Source organism: Cervus elaphus, chromosome 6 (genome assembly GCF_910594005.1).
Source record: "Cervus elaphus chromosome 6, mCerEla1.1, whole genome shotgun sequence".
In the NCBI taxonomy this organism is placed as follows: Eukaryota; Metazoa; Chordata; class Mammalia; order Artiodactyla; family Cervidae; genus Cervus; species Cervus elaphus.
Genome location: NC_057820.1, coordinates 6,472,683 through 6,489,368, shown reverse-complemented (window position 1 = coordinate 6,489,368; position 16,686 = coordinate 6,472,683). Strand labels below are relative to the sequence as shown.

Below are 16,686 nucleotides of genomic sequence, written 5' to 3'. Positions count from 1 at the left end.
AGTCTTAGGAAAATAGCCAAACAAAAGTCGTGGCACATCACTTAGTACAAGAAAATCCAGCTATCCGGAAAAATTCACTGGAGCACCTGAAGAGGGATGTGAAATACATCTAACAATGCCTATGACAGTAATCAACAAACAGTCTATAACAGGAATAGAAAAGAGGTTTATTTGAGCCAAACTAGGGGCTATAGCCGAGGAGACACAGGCTCAAGAGGCAGTTGAATTGTTTTCCACTGGACTATAAAATGGGAGAGGCTTATCAAGGCAAAACCCATAAAATTTCTTAAGTTGTTTGTCAAGAATCGTAATTGGAGTAGTAAGAAGTAAGAGAGCTTGATAAGTAAGGGTAGTTTGGGGTCTGAAATTACTGCGTGTTACAACAGGAGACCGTGAGATCATACGGCTGCAGCTCTGTTAGCAGATACGGTTTTGAGCATGGTGGTGTCCTAAGTCTGATTCGGTTCAGAAAACTCAGGTTCTCAGTGATGCAGGAATGTGTCTGAAACCACATCCACATTGGCCATCAGGTTCCATTTTGAGTGCCTGAACCACAGCTACTCCATTTTGATTTTTAAATAGTTAAAGCAAATGTACAGTGTATGTTATAATGGGCCACAAAACAGGCTGTCCTAGTCAGCGTGAAGTTTAAGCTAAATTGCTTTTAAGCCAGAATAACTTCCCCATGTCTCAGTATGGAAAAAGCTCTTCCATCAGGTTTTATAGGGTTAAAATATGTATTAATTTCCAGTTCCTTCTGATTTCTGTCATGTTTCTTCTAACACGAAGAATAATATTTTAAATCGACATAATATTGTAAAGCAATTATCCTCTAATTAAAAGTAAATTTTAAATAAGAATACTATTTTATTCAAATTCCAGAACTTATTTTAAGAAAATCATAGGGGATGTACCCAGAGGTTTTTAGTTTTTTTTTTTTTTCTGGATGTTATAATAGCATAGCAAAAGATTGGAAATAGTTGAAATTGAGATAATGATCAAATAAACCATGGTAGGCCAATACTATGGAAGGCTATACATTGTTTGCAATACTACTTATGAAGAATATTTAAAGAGGGTAAAATATCTGTTAAAATCCTAGAGTATAAATGTTAGGAAAATCATATATATAATGTTATTATTATTAATGATATTTATTTCTGAGTGGCGTTATGAGTAATTTTATTTTCTTCTTTGTAGTCTTCTTAATTTTCAAAATTACATATCGCCAGAGACTGAGGCTGGGTAGGACTGTGGGAGCACCAGTTCCTAACTACTAGACAAGGCCCTGGCATTGCAGAAAAGAATTTCCACAAAGACAGAAAGCAGTGAAGCAAGTAAAATATTTATCAGGAGAAAAAAGAGTACAGCACGTGTAGAGAGACAAATGGTGGACTCAGAGAGAGAGAGAATCGCTGAGTCCCACCTTCATGGCGATTGGAATTACTTTTATGGGTCGTTTCTTCTGGATTTCCTTTGGCCAGCCATTGTGATCTGCCTGGTTCACAGTCCATATTTGGTGTATTTCAGGATTCTGCCGGGTTTGCACATGCATCTCTTACCCATACAAAGAGGTGTATGGGTAGAGCATCTCTTGACATCATTCCCTTTTGACCTCCAAGGAGGCTTTCTGCACTTGTGTGGCCAAGGAGGTCTTCTAACTTTCAGAACGAGAAACATGTGGTCTAGACTCCTCCCTTAATTGTCCTCCTATTCTTGTCTTGGAGTTTTAGACCACAGGGAATGAATCTCCCAATCACTTAACCCTGGGGCGGGGGGTGGGGAGGTGGTTGTTCAGCCGCTCAGTCGTGTCCACCTCTTTGTGACCCCATGGACTGCAGGACACCAGGCTTCCCTGTCCTTCACCATCTCCCAGAGCTTGCTCAAAATAATGTCTACTGAGTCAATGATGCTATCTAATCATCTCATTCTCTGTTTCCACCTCCTCCTGTTCTCAATCTTTCCTAGCATCAGGGTCTTTTCCATTGAGTCAGCTCTTCACATCAGGTGGCCAAGGTATTGAGCTTCAGCATCAGTCCTCCCAATGAGTATTCAAGGTTGATTTCCTTCAGGAGATGGGGGCGTCCAACTACCTCTTACCTCCTTATCTTGATGAGTTTCTCTGTTCCCTTTGATCTTGCCTCAGGTGATTTCTTGGCTCCTCCCTTGATTATCAACTGTTGGAATCCACCCCTTGGAACACAGTGAAAATCATGGAAGTTAGAGTCTTACTTACAAGAAATGGGGAACAAAAAAAAAAAAAAGCCTTCCGTGTTCAGAAGCCCACAGGACCGCCCCGGTTTCAGTTACAAGTCATTATATATTTGCAAAAACTTGTTCAATATACAGTACCAAGGGTCAATCTTTATATAAAAGTGCTGTTGCTCTTTTGTACTACTTTTTGCGACACTATGGACCATAGCCCGTCAGACTCCACTGTCCATGGAATTCTCTAGGCAAGAATACTGGAATAGATTGCCATTCTCTTCTTCAGGGGATCTTCCTTACCCAGGGATCAAACCTGGCTCTTCTGCATTGCAGGCAGATTCTTTACCATCTGAGCCACCAGGGAAGTCTAATCTTAACATAGCATATGAACTTTGGGTGATTATGATGTGTCCATGTAGGTTTACTTGTTGTTCAATCACTAAATGTCCGACTCTCTGTGACCCCATGGACCACAGCATGCCAGGCTTCCCTGTCCTTCACCATCTCCCAGAGTTTGCTCAAAGTCATGTCCATTGAGTCAGTGATACTATCCAACCATCTGTCCTCTGTCATCCCCTGTCCCCCTCCTCCATCCCCTTCTCCTCCTGCCCTCAATCTTCCTCAGCATCAGGCTCTTTTCTAATGAGTTGGCTCTTTGCATCAGGTGGCCAAAGTATTGGAGCTTTAGCTTTAGTGACAGTCCCTCCAATGAATATTCAGGACTGATTTCCTTTAGGACTGGTTTGATCTTCTTGCTGTTCGAGGGACTCTCAGGAGTCTTCTTCAACACCACAGTTTGAAAGCATCAATTCTTTGGCACTCAGTCTTCTTTATGATCTAATTCTCACATCTGAACATGACTACTAGAAATACGATAACTTTGACTACATGGGCCTTAGTAGATAAAATGATGTCTCTGCTTTTTTTTTGTTTTGTTTTTGTTTTTTTTTGTCTCTGCTTTTTAATGTGCTGTCTAGGTTGGTTTCATGGCTGTAGATGGTGACTGCAGCCATGAAGTTAAAAGATGCTTGCTTCTTGGAAGAAAACCTATGACAAACCTAGACAGCATATTAAAACGTAGAGACAATACTTAACCAACAAAGGTCTACAGTAGTCCTATTTGAATGTGAGATTTGGACCATAAAGAGGGCTGAGCATTGAAGAATTGATGCTTTTGAACTGTGGTGTTGGAGAAGACTCTTGAGAGTCCCTTGGACTGCAAAAAGATCAAACCAGTCAATCCTAAAGGAAATCAATCTGGAATATTCATTGGAAGGACTGATGCTGAAGCTGAAGCTCCAATACTTTGGCCACCTAATGTGAAGAGCCAACTCATTAGAAAAGAGCCTAATGCTGGGAAAGATTGAAGGCAGAAGGAGAAGGGGACGACAGAGGAAAAGAAGGTTGGATGACATCACCGACTCAATGGACTTGAGTCTGAGCAAGTTCCGGGAGACAGTGAAGGACAGGGAAGCCTGGTGTGCTGCAGTCCATGGGGTCACAGAGAGTCAGAGATGACTCAGTGACTAAACAACAATAGCAACTGGTTGGTTGATGAATTACAACAAATGTGCCTTCCTGGTGGAGGAGGTTATGGGAGGGAAGGCAGTGGGTGTGTGGGTGAAGGGGTATATGGGAACTCATTCCTTTCTGCTCACTTTTGCTGTGAATCTAAATCTGCTCTAAAAGCTTGCTTATTTAAAAAAAAAATTAGAAAATCAGTGAATGATATATAATATCCTTCTTTTCGGTGTATTCGATTTGGGGCTTTCTTTTGAGCATTTGTTTATTTTATTTTTAGCCTAAAAAAAATACAAGACTGAGAAAACATAGTTTCACAGCTGTCTCTTAAATATTCAAGAATGTGTTCCTCCTCCCAGCTGAGATATTTGACCTTTATCCCTTTTGCGTTGGAATATAAGAATGGAAAGCACAAGTGTCCGAGGGACCCAAATAAACATCTTATAAAGGAAATCATTGAGAAGGTTTTGGCATGACTTTGGGGAATTCTGGGTGGTTTGCCATTCATACGTGTAATGACTAGCGTATAATCTTTGCCCAAGTTAAATTCATCCAGGCTAGATTTGACAATGAGTGTGCTGTCCTGTTTTTAAAATTCAGCATCTACTCTTCCTTCTTCTGGGGATGATATTGTTATTTTTTTCTGTGGAGAACTTCCCCCTCTCCATGGGGGCTGTACCTCCCAGATCAGGCAACAGGAGACTCAGACCTAATGTCACCAGAATGTGTCAGCCCCTGGCTAAAATGATCGGCTCAGAGCCAATGGTAAGAGCTTTTTAAGTGACTGGAATGAGGGAGTGTGTGTGTATGTGTGCATGTGTTTTCTTAGCTAAGAGGAAGCATGACATAGAAGAGCATGCATTCGGCACCCATGACTTGGGTTTGAATCCCAGCTACCCAGTTCCACTACCCTCTGGCCGAGTGGCCTTGGGTAAGTCACTCATCCTTTCTGGGTCTCAGTCTTGCCCTGCAAAATGGGGCCAAGAATTCTCCCTGTCTCACAGGTTGTTATGGGGGTTGAACGGGTGAATGTTTGTAAAGCCTGTCCTGATGTTTGTCTCCTCAACACTGTCATGTGAGCATCTCAGATTTAACACTTCACACAAATTCTTTCATTGTCTTCCTCAGCTCAGTGAATGACATCTCCAGCTTTCCTGTTGCTCAAGCCAAAAATCCTTGAAGTTGTCTTTGACCTTGATCTTTGTTTCTTTACTCTACAAACAACTCTGTCAGGTCTATCTTCAAAAATAGATCCAGAATTCAACCAACTTCCACAGATGTCAACCTGGCTCAGGGCACCATCATCTCCTATCTGGATAATGGCACCATAGCCTCTTAAAGGTTTTCCCTGCTTCTGCTTTTGCCCCACTTTAGTTTATTCCCAACAAGCAGCCAGAGTGAACCTGATAAAACCAAGTGAGAAAATATCACTCTACTGTACTGTTGACCTAAAAGATGGTCACAACCTAAAAGTTGAGAGTTATATTTTATTCGGTGGGAATTTTTAGGACTTAAGCCTGGGAGACAGCATCTCAAATAACCCTGAGAGATTGCTCCGAGGAGAGTTCAGGTTATATAGAAGTTTTGCAACAAGGGGCAGGTAGTCTGAACATCAGAAGTGTTTTGTGAATTAAAGAAAATCAGATATCCCAAGTTAAGGAATTTAGGGCTTTTCTACGTATGGGAAGATGCAAGAGTCTGGGCTCACAGAAATCATTCTTTTCCCACATATCTCAGCTATCTGGGGCCCGTATCTTGTGTTTTTCACATCCTGAGTTCCTTGGTGCTCACCATAGGCAGTGGCTGCAGCCTATTGACTGCTGGATTGTGCAAGGATTCTTCTCCTTCCTGGGTGCCCTTAGGGCTCAGAGATTCACATGTGGAGAGCCAGAATTGCTGATGACTATGACAGCCTTGTTTACTGGTACGGCAGGAATACTCCATTTCTCAGCACCATGAGTGTTCATCTACCCCATCACATGCCGTCACGTCTCCCCATCTCTAGCCTCTTCTCCCACTTCCTCCCATCTTGCTCTCTCTGCACTTGGCATCTCTTACCTGATTTTTGCTCTTTTGTCAACACACCAGGTGCTCAGCATTCACTCTTTTTCTTCCCTCTGCTGGGACTCTGCTTGCTCTGACGTCGTGTGGCTACCCCACCTTCTTCAGATCCTTACCCAAAGGCTGCCTTCTCAGTTGGAAGGTCTTCATTCCAGTGTTGCCACCCTTGCCCTCCTCTCCCAGTGCTTATCTCATTCCTTGCTTATTTTGTTTCCTAGCTCTCATCACTACCTCACATGCCCTGTGATTTGCTCATGTTATTTTATCCATTATATGTCTGTTCCCTCCCATTAGAATCTAAGCTCCATAAGAATTGAGTTTTTAAACTGCTGTGTGTCTGTGTGTGTCTGTGTGTGCTCAGTTGTGTCCAACTCTTTGTGACCCCATGGACTGTAGCCCACCGCCCTCTGTCCATGGGATTCTCCAGGCAAGAATACTAGAGTGGGTAGCCTTTCCCTTCTCCAGGGGATCTTCCCAACCCAGGGATCGAACCTGGGTCTCCCACATTGTAGATAGATTCCTTACCATCTGGGCCACTAGAGAAGCCCTTCAACTTATACAGTGATGTATATCAGCTATTTCTCAATAAAAATCGGGGCGGGGGGAAGGTTAAAAAAATGAAACAGTTCATGGAACATAATAGGGGCTCAGTGACTATTTAATGCAAAAATGAATGAATAAATGAGCAAACAAAGAAAGATTTGCATTATAATGTGATATTCTTCAAGACACAGTTTTACAGACACACAGTTTTGTGTCTACTAGGGGTCAGAGACTTGCTAGTCATGGGGGTCACACCCGAGAAAAAGATTGTTTCAAATTAAAGTCTAGAGTAGGGCAAAGAGGAATGAGGAAAATGACCCCCAAAATTCCCAACCGACCAAACAAACAAAACCACCCAGGAAGTTTCAGGTGCATATGGACGCTCATGACAGGAATGAGAAAGTTTGTAAAAGATTCTAGACATGGGGTGTGTAAGCTGTGACCTAAAAGTTCACGAAAGGGCAAGTAAGGCGACCAAAGAGGTGGAGGGTGAGGAGAGCTAAGTTGCCAAGTCTATTAGGCTGAGGTTAGAGCACTGACCGAGGAAGAGGCTGAGGAGTTGATTTATCACAACGAGCAAGCCCGGGCAGTGCAGAGAGAACACACAGCTCGGAGGGAATAAAAAGCAACTCACGGCTTTCTGCCACGTCGTGTCAATTCTGCTTCATTGAAAATACAGGATAAAGGGTGAACGACGTGGCTGTTCTCAGTTTCAGGATGTGGGAGATGTCACTGTACAGCTTTCGTTTTCACAAGAAGGTGAGAAGAAAAAAAATCCCCAGATGAGAGGCTGTGGTGTGTTTGACATCAATGGATGTGTGTTTCTGATGGTTTTGATATTTGACATCTATCCACCCTTCTGATTTGAAAACACGTTGCAAAGACAAATGCCTTCCTAAGAAAATAGGTCCATTCTAAAACCCCTGATGATGCTCGGAGTTGATGGCTGCCATGGATTCATACCCAAAAATATGTTTCCAGAAGTTCCCACTCTGGACCACAAATCCTCTGTAGCAACAGGTTGAGCCTGTCAATGCTGGGCCAGTACACAGTTGGAACCCATTGACTATCTGCTGCCTAAGTACATAGAGGTAGGGTTAGCTGGACAGGCTTGAAATGAGATTGTCTGAGTTCAAACCCCTTTGTGACTAACTAACTTTGGCCAAATTGCTTACCTTTCTAAGCCTCTAATTCCTCATTTTTTCTAGTCCTCATGTGGACTAACAAAGAATTTACACAATGGCAATGCTGTAGGGTATCGTACACAAAGTATTTGACAGTAATTGATGTTAGCAATTAATACTGAAGGAGGAAATATAACTTCGTAATTAACCGTAGCCTTTCCCCTCCCCTCCCTTCAACATTGCACTTTACTTCTCAGATGACCAATAGATGCTTACTGGATGGATTGGTTTTAGCTGGTGAGTCTTTTTTATTGTTTTCGCTGGGTCTTCATTGCTGGCTCTTCTGCTCTGCAGGAGAGGAAGTTGTCCTTCAGAGATATTTTGTTACTTGCCCCACTGACAGAAAAAATAGGATCTTTGGCTCAGATGGTAAAGAATCTGCCTGCAATACAGGAGACCTGGGTTCGATCGTGGGTCAGGAAGATCCTCTGGAGAAGGGAATAGCCATCCACTCCAGTATTCTTGCCCAGAAAAGTCAATGGACAGAGGAGCCTGGCAGACCATGGAGTTGTAAAGACTTGGACACGACTAAGCGACTAACACTTTCTCTCACTTTTAAGTGGCAGAGATCATTCAGGTTAACTTAACTGGCAAACCTATGCTTTTATTGTAGATTTAACTTTTTGATCGTTATTTTTATTGTTATAACATTATGGCCCAAAATATGGGCAATTAAGTTTCCACTTTGGGTAAAAAATTGAAGTACAGTCGATTTACAATATTGTGTTAGTTTCAGGTGTATAGCAAATTGATTCAGTTGTATATCTGTATTTTTCAGATTATTTTCCATTATACTTTATTACAAGGCATTGAATACTGTTCCCTGTATTATACAGATAATCCTTGTTGCTTATCTGTTTTATATACAGTAGTGTGTATCTGTTAATTCCATATTCCTAATTTATCCCTCCCCCTTCCCTTTCCCCTATGGTAAACATAAGTTTTGCTTTCTATGTCCCTGAGTCCATTTCTGTTTTCTAAATACATTCATTTGTATTGTATTATTTTTTAGATGTCATGAGTAAGTGATATATGATATTTGTCTTTCTCTTCCTGAATTACTTCACTTTGTATGATCATCCCTAGGTCCACCCATGACACTACAAATAACAATATTTCATTCTTCTTATGGCTGAGTCATAGTCTATGGTAAACATATGCCCCATCTTCTTTTTCTAAAAAATGTTATTTATTTATTTTATGTTTTACTTTTTGGTCACGTGCGGCATGTGGGATCTTAGTTCCCAGACTAGGGATCGAACCTGCGCCCCCTGCACTGGAAGCTCGGAGTCTTCACCACTGGACTACCAGGGAAGTCCCGCCCCATCTTCTTTATCCATTCATCGATCGTTGGGCCCCAAGGTTGCTTCCGTGTCTTGGCTATTGTGAATAATGTAAGCAAGCCTGCGTTCTTAATTGCCTTACACAGGCACTCCTCAAAGCTAGCTTCCTTCCCCGCCCTCAGCAATCCACCATAGTGCCTGGCGTGTGATGGGTCCTGAATGTATCGGATCAATGCCATTTTTTGAGCCTGAGTGCATGGTACCATGTGCGGAGCACCTAACCTGCCCAAGGTGTGTATACTATCCCACTCAATCCCCACTTTGACCTAAGTAAGCATTATACTGTGCCCATTTTACAGATGAGAAAACTGAAATTCAAAAATGTAACTTGCCCCAAATTGTACCTTATCCAGATAGTGTAGGGAGGGTGGCTCCCTTTTTGTGTCTTTGTAATCTCCTTCTCCCAGGGCATACCAGGGTGTCTGACATTTGTAGCTGAACATCTGACTTGCAGAAAGACAGGATACAAGGTGAGAGGGTTCATAAATCAAGAGGCTTAGCAGGAGCAAAGTTCGAGAGGGTCCTTTTAGACATTATTTTCTCAAGTGTTCGTTGCATTTGACAGAAGGAGAGGCTGAAAGCTGAAGTGCTCCCAGGCCACTCCTGATTCATAATCAGAAATGGAGACAAAGCAAATCTGAAACTAACTGTGGGTGTGAGACTCAGTTGGTATAATCTCTTTGGTTGGCAATACATTACAAAGTTTAAATGGTTGTGCTGTTTGACCCAGGAAATCTACTTTTAGGAGTGTAAGTACTCAGATATGTGAAAAATATGCTAACACAAAAATTCCAGTATTTAATGTAGTAAGAAAAGAATGAAAAACCTAAATGCCCATTGATATGGGTCTACTTAGATAAAGCATGGTGCGTCTGGTCCCATCACTTCATGGCAAATAGATGGGTAAACAATGGAAACAGTGAGAGGCTTTATTTTCTTGGGCTCCGAAATCACTGCAGATGGTGACTGCAGTCATGAAATTAAAAGACGCTTGTTCCTTGGAAGAAAAGCTATGACAAACCTAGACAGCATATTAAAAAGCAGAGGTGTTACTTTGCTTGCAAAGGTCTGTATAGTAAAAGCTATGGTGTTTCCAGTAGTCATGTATGGATGTGAAAGTTGAACCATAAAAAAGGCTGAGTGCTGAAGAATTGATGCTTTCGAACTGTGATGTTGGAGAAGACTCTAGAGAGTCCTTCAGACTGCAAGGAGATCAAACCAGTTCATCCTAAAGGAAATCAATCCCGAATAGTCATTGGAAGAACTGATGCTGAAGCTGAAACTCCAATACTTTGACCACCTGATGAGCTGACTCATTTGAAAAGACCCTGATGCTGGACAAGATTGAGAGCAGGAGGAGAAGGGGATGGCAGAGGATGAGATGGTTGGATGGCATCACCAACTCAATGGACATGAGTTTGGGTGAACTCCAGGAGTTGGTGATGGACAGGGAGGCCTGGCATGCTGTGGTTCATAGGGTCACAAAGAATCGGACACGCTGAGCGACTGAACTGAACTGAAGAGGAACATCCAGGGTAGGAGAAAGAATGACTGTCTACATATTTACCTGGTTCTATTTGGCTTTTATTCCATGTGTATTTATCTTTTCTTTTAATGTTTTTTCTTATTTTGGTAAAAGTCACATAATATAAAACATACTATTTAACCATATTTAACTGTACAGTTTAGTGACACTGAGAACATTCACATTGTTTTGCAACTCTCACCATTGTCCATCTCTCAAATTTTTTACATTCTTGAACTGAAACTGTACCCATTAAATATGAAACAACTCCCCCATTTCCAAAAACAAATGCCTTGTTACAAGGGATTGTTTGCGTGGCAGATCTTAGACGCTGTAATAACAAAAGACTTAGTTCAGTAAGGAATAGGAGTAACTGATTTTGGATCTTGCTCAATATTCAGTATAAAACAAAGTTCACACCCAGGAGAAGGGAGTGGAGGAAGGCAGAGCACAAGGTCAGAGATCAGGGAAATGAACCCATCGGTCAAAACCAACTTTTCTCACCCCATATTCATACTATTTCATGTAGATCTGAGATTGTAAAAGTAACCCTCTGAATCTAGTTTGGAAAGGATGGGGTAGCAGGGGCCAGAAATAAGACTCTGGTCTGTGATTCATTCATCTATTCATTCAACCAGCAGTTGTGGACACCAACTTGAGTCCCAGGATACTGAGAGAATGAGCTAGTATTCCTGCAGACCCAGGCTCAAGCAAACTCTGATCCAGTTGAAGAGGACATCTTGAAGAAATTCTCAGAGGACGTGTTCCTGGTCTAGGTGGTCCAGACCAGAGATTTGGGGCTCTGTAAGGTCACTGACATCTGTGTTCTTCTGCTAGGAAAGTATACAGCTTGGAGACCTAACCCAGTTTGGGAGCTCCATGGGGTCAGGAAAGGCTTCCAGAGAAAGTCACATTGAAGGAAATCAGGAGGAGTTGGCTGGGGATGGGAGCAGGGGTGGGGAGGGGGGTGAAGAGGTGATGGCATCTGTGAAGACCCAGTATCAGGGAAGAGCTTGGGCTTAACCCCTTGTCTGGGAAGATCCCCCACACCACGGGGCAACTAAGCCTGGAAGCTGCAACTACTAAGCCAGCATGCTGCAACTAAGCCCAAGTACCTAGAGCCTGTGCCCTGCAACCAGAGAGGTCACAGCAAGGAGGGGCCTGCGCACTGCAGCTAGGGAGTAGCCCCCGCTGTCTGCAAGCCCGCACAGCCAAGACCCAGCACAGTCAAAAATAAATAAATAAACAAAAGTTCTAGCGCATTACAAATGGCTAAGATGTGAATCGAATAAAAAAAAAAAACAACAACAACTGTATGTGTCCATACCTATGTCTCCAGGACTAACCCCTGGCCTGCATGCCAAATGTTTATATCCCATCAGTCACTTGGTGTCTGCTCTTGCAGTCTAATAGGCATCTCAAGCTTAAGACCTCTGAAACCAAATTCTTGCTTCATGCCTTTTCCCCCCAAAACCAAATCTATTTCACCCCCAGTTTTTCTTTCGCTGTACATGGCAATTCTGTCCTTTCTCTGGTCAGTTACTCAGACTAAAATTACTGGAGTCATCTTAGACTCCCCTCTTTCTGGTAAACCCTACATCCAACTCATAAGTAAATTCCCATGCTTCTGCTTTCAAACTACGTCAGGAATCCAACTTCCTTTTTTTCTTTGCTGCTTCTGCTGTTACTCTCCTGGTTACAGTCATCATAACAGGTGTCCACCTTTCTATCTTTACTTGCCTACAATTTATTCTCAATACAGAAGCCAGACGGAACCTTTAAAGTGTCATACCTGATCAAGTCACTCAGTGACCTCAAATAGGTTAAAAATAAAATCCACAGTCCCAAAAGTCCTTCGTTTGTACTGCTGGGCTATAGGTGGCCTGCCTTCCTCCTACCCTCTGAACTTCTCTCCTGATCTTCCTCCCTCAGCCCTGCATAACAGACCAAGAGCTTTTCTTGTTGTTGTTCAGTCGCTAACGCGTGTCTCACTCTTTGCAATCCCATGGCCACACACCAAGCTCCTCTGTCCTCCACTACCTTCTGGAGTTTTCCTGCCTCAGGGTATTGGCACCTGCTCTCTACACTGTATGGAAATTTTTTGCCCCCGGAAATCACTTTCCTTAGGTGTCTGCTGAAATATCAGAGATGCTCCTAGTGTAGAACCTTGAGAGAGGCAATGCAGTGGGTGCGGGAAAAGCCATTGCATTATTTATTGAATCACTACTTTGAGTACTTACTGCGTGCCAGACACATGCCAGGCACGTTCCAAGCAGCACCGCATGGGTCACAGAACTGCAGCCTGTCGACAGCCTCAGGGAGTAGTTGAGTGCTTGTCATGTGCCTAGCTAAACACTTGGCAAGTGGAGAAGTGAAGTGAAAGTCGCTCAGTCATGTCTTTGCGACCCCATGGACTATAGCCCGCCAGGCTCCTCTGTGGCCGGCTTCCCTGTCCATGGAATTCTCCAGGCAAGAATACTGGAGTAGGTAGCCATTCCCTACTCCAGGGGATCCCAACCCAGGGATCGAACCCAGGTCTCCCACATTGCAGGCAGATTCTTTACCAGCTGAGCCACCAGGGAAGCCCTTGGTAATAATGAGCTCCCTCAATCCTCATAACAGCCCCATAAAGTCAGTATGACTATGGTGCCCACTTTACATCTGAAGCACAAAGAGGTCAAGTGACTTACCCCACAGCACCCAGCCAGAACTTACTCTGATGCCGCTGGAGAGAAGGCTTAAGCAGAGCCTTTACAGGAGGCTGAGCAGGTGTTTCTCAAAATGATAAGCAGAGGTAGGCATTGCACGCACACAGGCTGGGAGGCAGACAGTCACTTTGTGTAAAGTTCAGCTTGGGAAAGGGAGCCAACCAAGGTGTATAGTTACACTGTCTGTTCTTTGAGCGTCTGCCAAGTAAGGTCAAGGGCTTCCCAGGTGGCTCAGTGGTGAACAATCCGCCTGTCAATGCAGAAGAGGCCGCTTTGATCCCTGGGTGGAGAAGATTCTCCAGAGAAAGGAAATGGCAACCCACTCCAGTATTCTTGCCTGGAAAAATCCACGGACAGCGGAGCCTGGTGGGCTGCAGTCCATGGGATCGCAAAGAGTCACAACTGAGCGACAGGACAACAAATAAAGACAAAGTGGTGGCTTCTCCCTGGAGATGAGGAGCCTGGCTCTCTCTGCTCCGGAACTGAACAGTTCAGTTCAGTTCAGTTCAGTCGCTCAGTCATATCTGATTCTTTGCGACCCCATGGACTTTAGCAGCCAGGCCTCCCTGTCCATCACCAGCTCTCAAAGCTTGTCCAAACTCATGTCCACTGAGACAGTGATGCCATCCAACCATCTCATCCTCTGTTGTCCCCTTTTTCCCCTACCTTCAATCTTTCCCAGCATCAGGGTCTTTTCAAATGAGTCAGTTCTTCACATCAGGTGGCCAAAGTATTGGCCATTCATTCCTTCCAATGAATATTGAGCACCACAGTTCAAAAGCATCAGTTCCTTGGCACTCAGCTTTCTTCACTGTCCAACTCTCACATCCATACATGACTACTGGAAAAACCATAGCCTTGACTAGGCAAAACCTTTGTTGACAAAGTAATGTCTCTGCTTTTTAATATGCTGTCTAGGTTGGTCATAACTTTCCTTCCAAGGAGCAAGCATCTTGTAATTTCATGGCTGCAATCACCATCTACAGTGATTTTGGAGCCCCAAAAAATAAAGACTGTCACTGTTTCCACTGTTTCCCCATCTATTTGCCATGAAGTGATGGAACCAGATGCCATGATCTTAGTTTTCTGAATGTTGCGTTTTAAGTCAAATGTTTCATTCTCTTCTTTCACTTTCATCAAGAAGCTCTTGAGTTCCTCTTCACTTTCTGCCATAGGGTGGTGTCTATCTGAGGTCATTGATATCTCTCCTGGCAATCTTAATTCCAGCTTGTGCTGTATCCAGGCCGGCATTTCTATGATGTACTCTGCATATAAGTTAAATAAGCAGTGTGACAATATACAGCCTTGATGCACTCCTTTCCAAATTTAGAACCTGTCTGTTGTACTATGTCCAGTTCTAACTGTTGCTTCTTGACCTGCATACAGATTTCTCAGGAGGTAGGTCAGGCGGTCTGGTATTCCCATCTCTTTCAAAATTTTCCAGTTTGTTGTGATCCACACAGTCAAAGGCTTTGGCATGGTCAGTAAAGCAGAAATAGATGTTTTTCTGGAACTCTCTTGCTTTTTCGAGGATCCAACACATGTTGGCAGTTTGATCTCTGGTTCCTCTGCCTTTTCTAAAACCAGCTTGAACATCTGGAAGCTCATGGTTCAGGTACTTTTGAAGTCTGGCTTGGAGAATTTTGAGTACTACTTTGCTAGTGTGTGAGATGAGTGCAATTGTGCAGTAGTTTGAATATTCTTCGACATTGCCTTTCTTTGGGATTGGAATGAAAACTGACCTTTTCCAGTCCTGTGGCCACTGCTGAGTTTTCCAAATTTGCTGGCATATTGAGTGCAGCACTTTCACAACATCCTCTTTCAGGATTTGAAATAGCTCAACTGGAATTCCATCACCTCCACTAGCTTTGTTCGTAGTAATGCCCACTAAGGCCCACTTGACTTCACATTCCAGGATGTCTGGCTCTAGGTGAGTGATCACACCATCGTGATTATCTGGGTCATGAAGATCTTATTTGTACAGTTCTTCTGTGTGTTCTTGCCACCTCTTCTTAATATCTTCTGCTTCTGTTAAGTCCATACCATTTCTGTCCTTTATTGTGCCCATCTTTGCATGAAATGTTCCCTTGGTATCTCTAATTTTCTTGAGGAGATCTCTAGTCTTTCTCATTCTATTGTTTTCCTCTATTTCTTTGCACTGATCACTGAGGAAGGCTTTCTTATCTCTTCTTGCTATTGTTTGGAACTCTACATTCAAATGGTATATCTTTCCTTTTCTCCTTTGCCTTTTGCTTTCTCCTTTGCTTTTCTCAGCTATTTGTAAGGCCTCCTCAGACAACCATTTTGCCTTTTTGCGTTTCTTTTTCTTGGGGATGGTTTTGATCACTGCCTTCTGTACAATGTCATGAACCTCTCTATTCATAGTTCTTCAGGCACTCTGCCTATCAGATCTCACCCCTTGAATCTATTTGTCCCTTTCACTGTATAATCATAAGGGATTTGATTTAGGTCATACCTGAATGGTCTAGTGGTTTTCCCTACTTTCTTCAATTTAAGTCTGCATTTGGCAATGATGAGTTCATGATCTGAGCCACAGTCAGCTCCTGGTCTTGTTTTTGCTGACTGTATAGAGCTTCTCCGTCTTTGGCTGCAAAGAATATAATCCACCTATCTGATCCAGTCCATTTTAGTTCGCTGATTCCTAAACTGTCGATGTTCTCTCTTGCCATCTAGGAAGTGAATGGCTGAAGGCTTTTTAAGACCGTGAGATCCTTATTGGTCGAGCGATCGCCACCGAGGGACTTCGAAGGAGGGGGGAGGAGCAGGAAAGGAAGCGAGAGAAAAGGCGAGCGAGCGCTAAAGGGGAAGTGCAGTTTGAGAACCGGGCTAGGGCTCTCCTCCCGGGCCGCTCGGACTCCAGCAGGCTCTTCTCCAAGTTGGTCCCGGCGACCCGCATCCGACTCCATGGGTGACTGCTGCACCCAGAGGAAGGTCTGCTGCTTCGTTCTTTTGTGCCTCCTGGTGGCGGGGATCACCGGGGGGGCGATCGGAATCTACAAGTGGCACCACTCCGGGCTCAACAGGTGGCACGGGAGAGGCAGCACCGCCGACTTTCAGAAAATCATCCAGGAGCGATGCGACTACTACACCCAGCAGATCCGGCCGGGTGCCAGGTGAGTGGGCGTCTTAGGCGCCCCGCGGGGCCCCACGCGCGGTGGGGACGGCGCTCGGCGGGGCGCGCTGTGCACAGCTGGACCCCGAGCGCCGAGCGGCAGCCGTCTGGATTTGCTGGCAACAAGGCATCTACTGTCCCGAGTCAGCTGAGAGCCCGCCGGGCGGTGCCGAGTAAGCAGTCCGGGCTGGCGTTTGCGCGCGCCACTCGCTAGAGGTGCGGGCGGCCGGTGGTCCCAGGGAGCCCGCCGACAGCGCGCGGCTCCTGGCACGTCGGCTCGGCGGGTGGGACTTGACCGAGACGCCCTGAGCCTGGCCTTCCATTTGGGGCCGCAGCCCACCCCCCCGCCCCGGGTGCCCACCGCCCGGCGACTGGTTCGGAAAGTCAACTGGAGGCAGGTGAGCTGCTGGCATTATCCACTTTGCGCGGGGTTTCTGTTTGCCATCTCTTGCCTCCCAAG

The 16,686-nt window shown here is 44.3% G+C and overlaps 1 protein-coding gene across 1 annotated transcript in view; it reads left to right on the top strand.

Moving 5' to 3' along the window:
• Window positions 1–15,711: 15,711 nt before the first annotated feature.
• CD38 (CD38 molecule) overlaps window positions 15,712–16,686 on the top strand; it is a 54,143-nt gene continuing 53,168 nt past the window's right edge. The window contains exon 1 of the mRNA XM_043906147.1: window positions 15,712–16,227. Coding sequence (XP_043762082.1) covers window positions 16,019–16,227 — 209 coding nt within the window. The 5' untranslated portion in view covers window positions 15,712–16,018. The remainder of the gene's footprint in view (window positions 16,228–16,686) is intronic.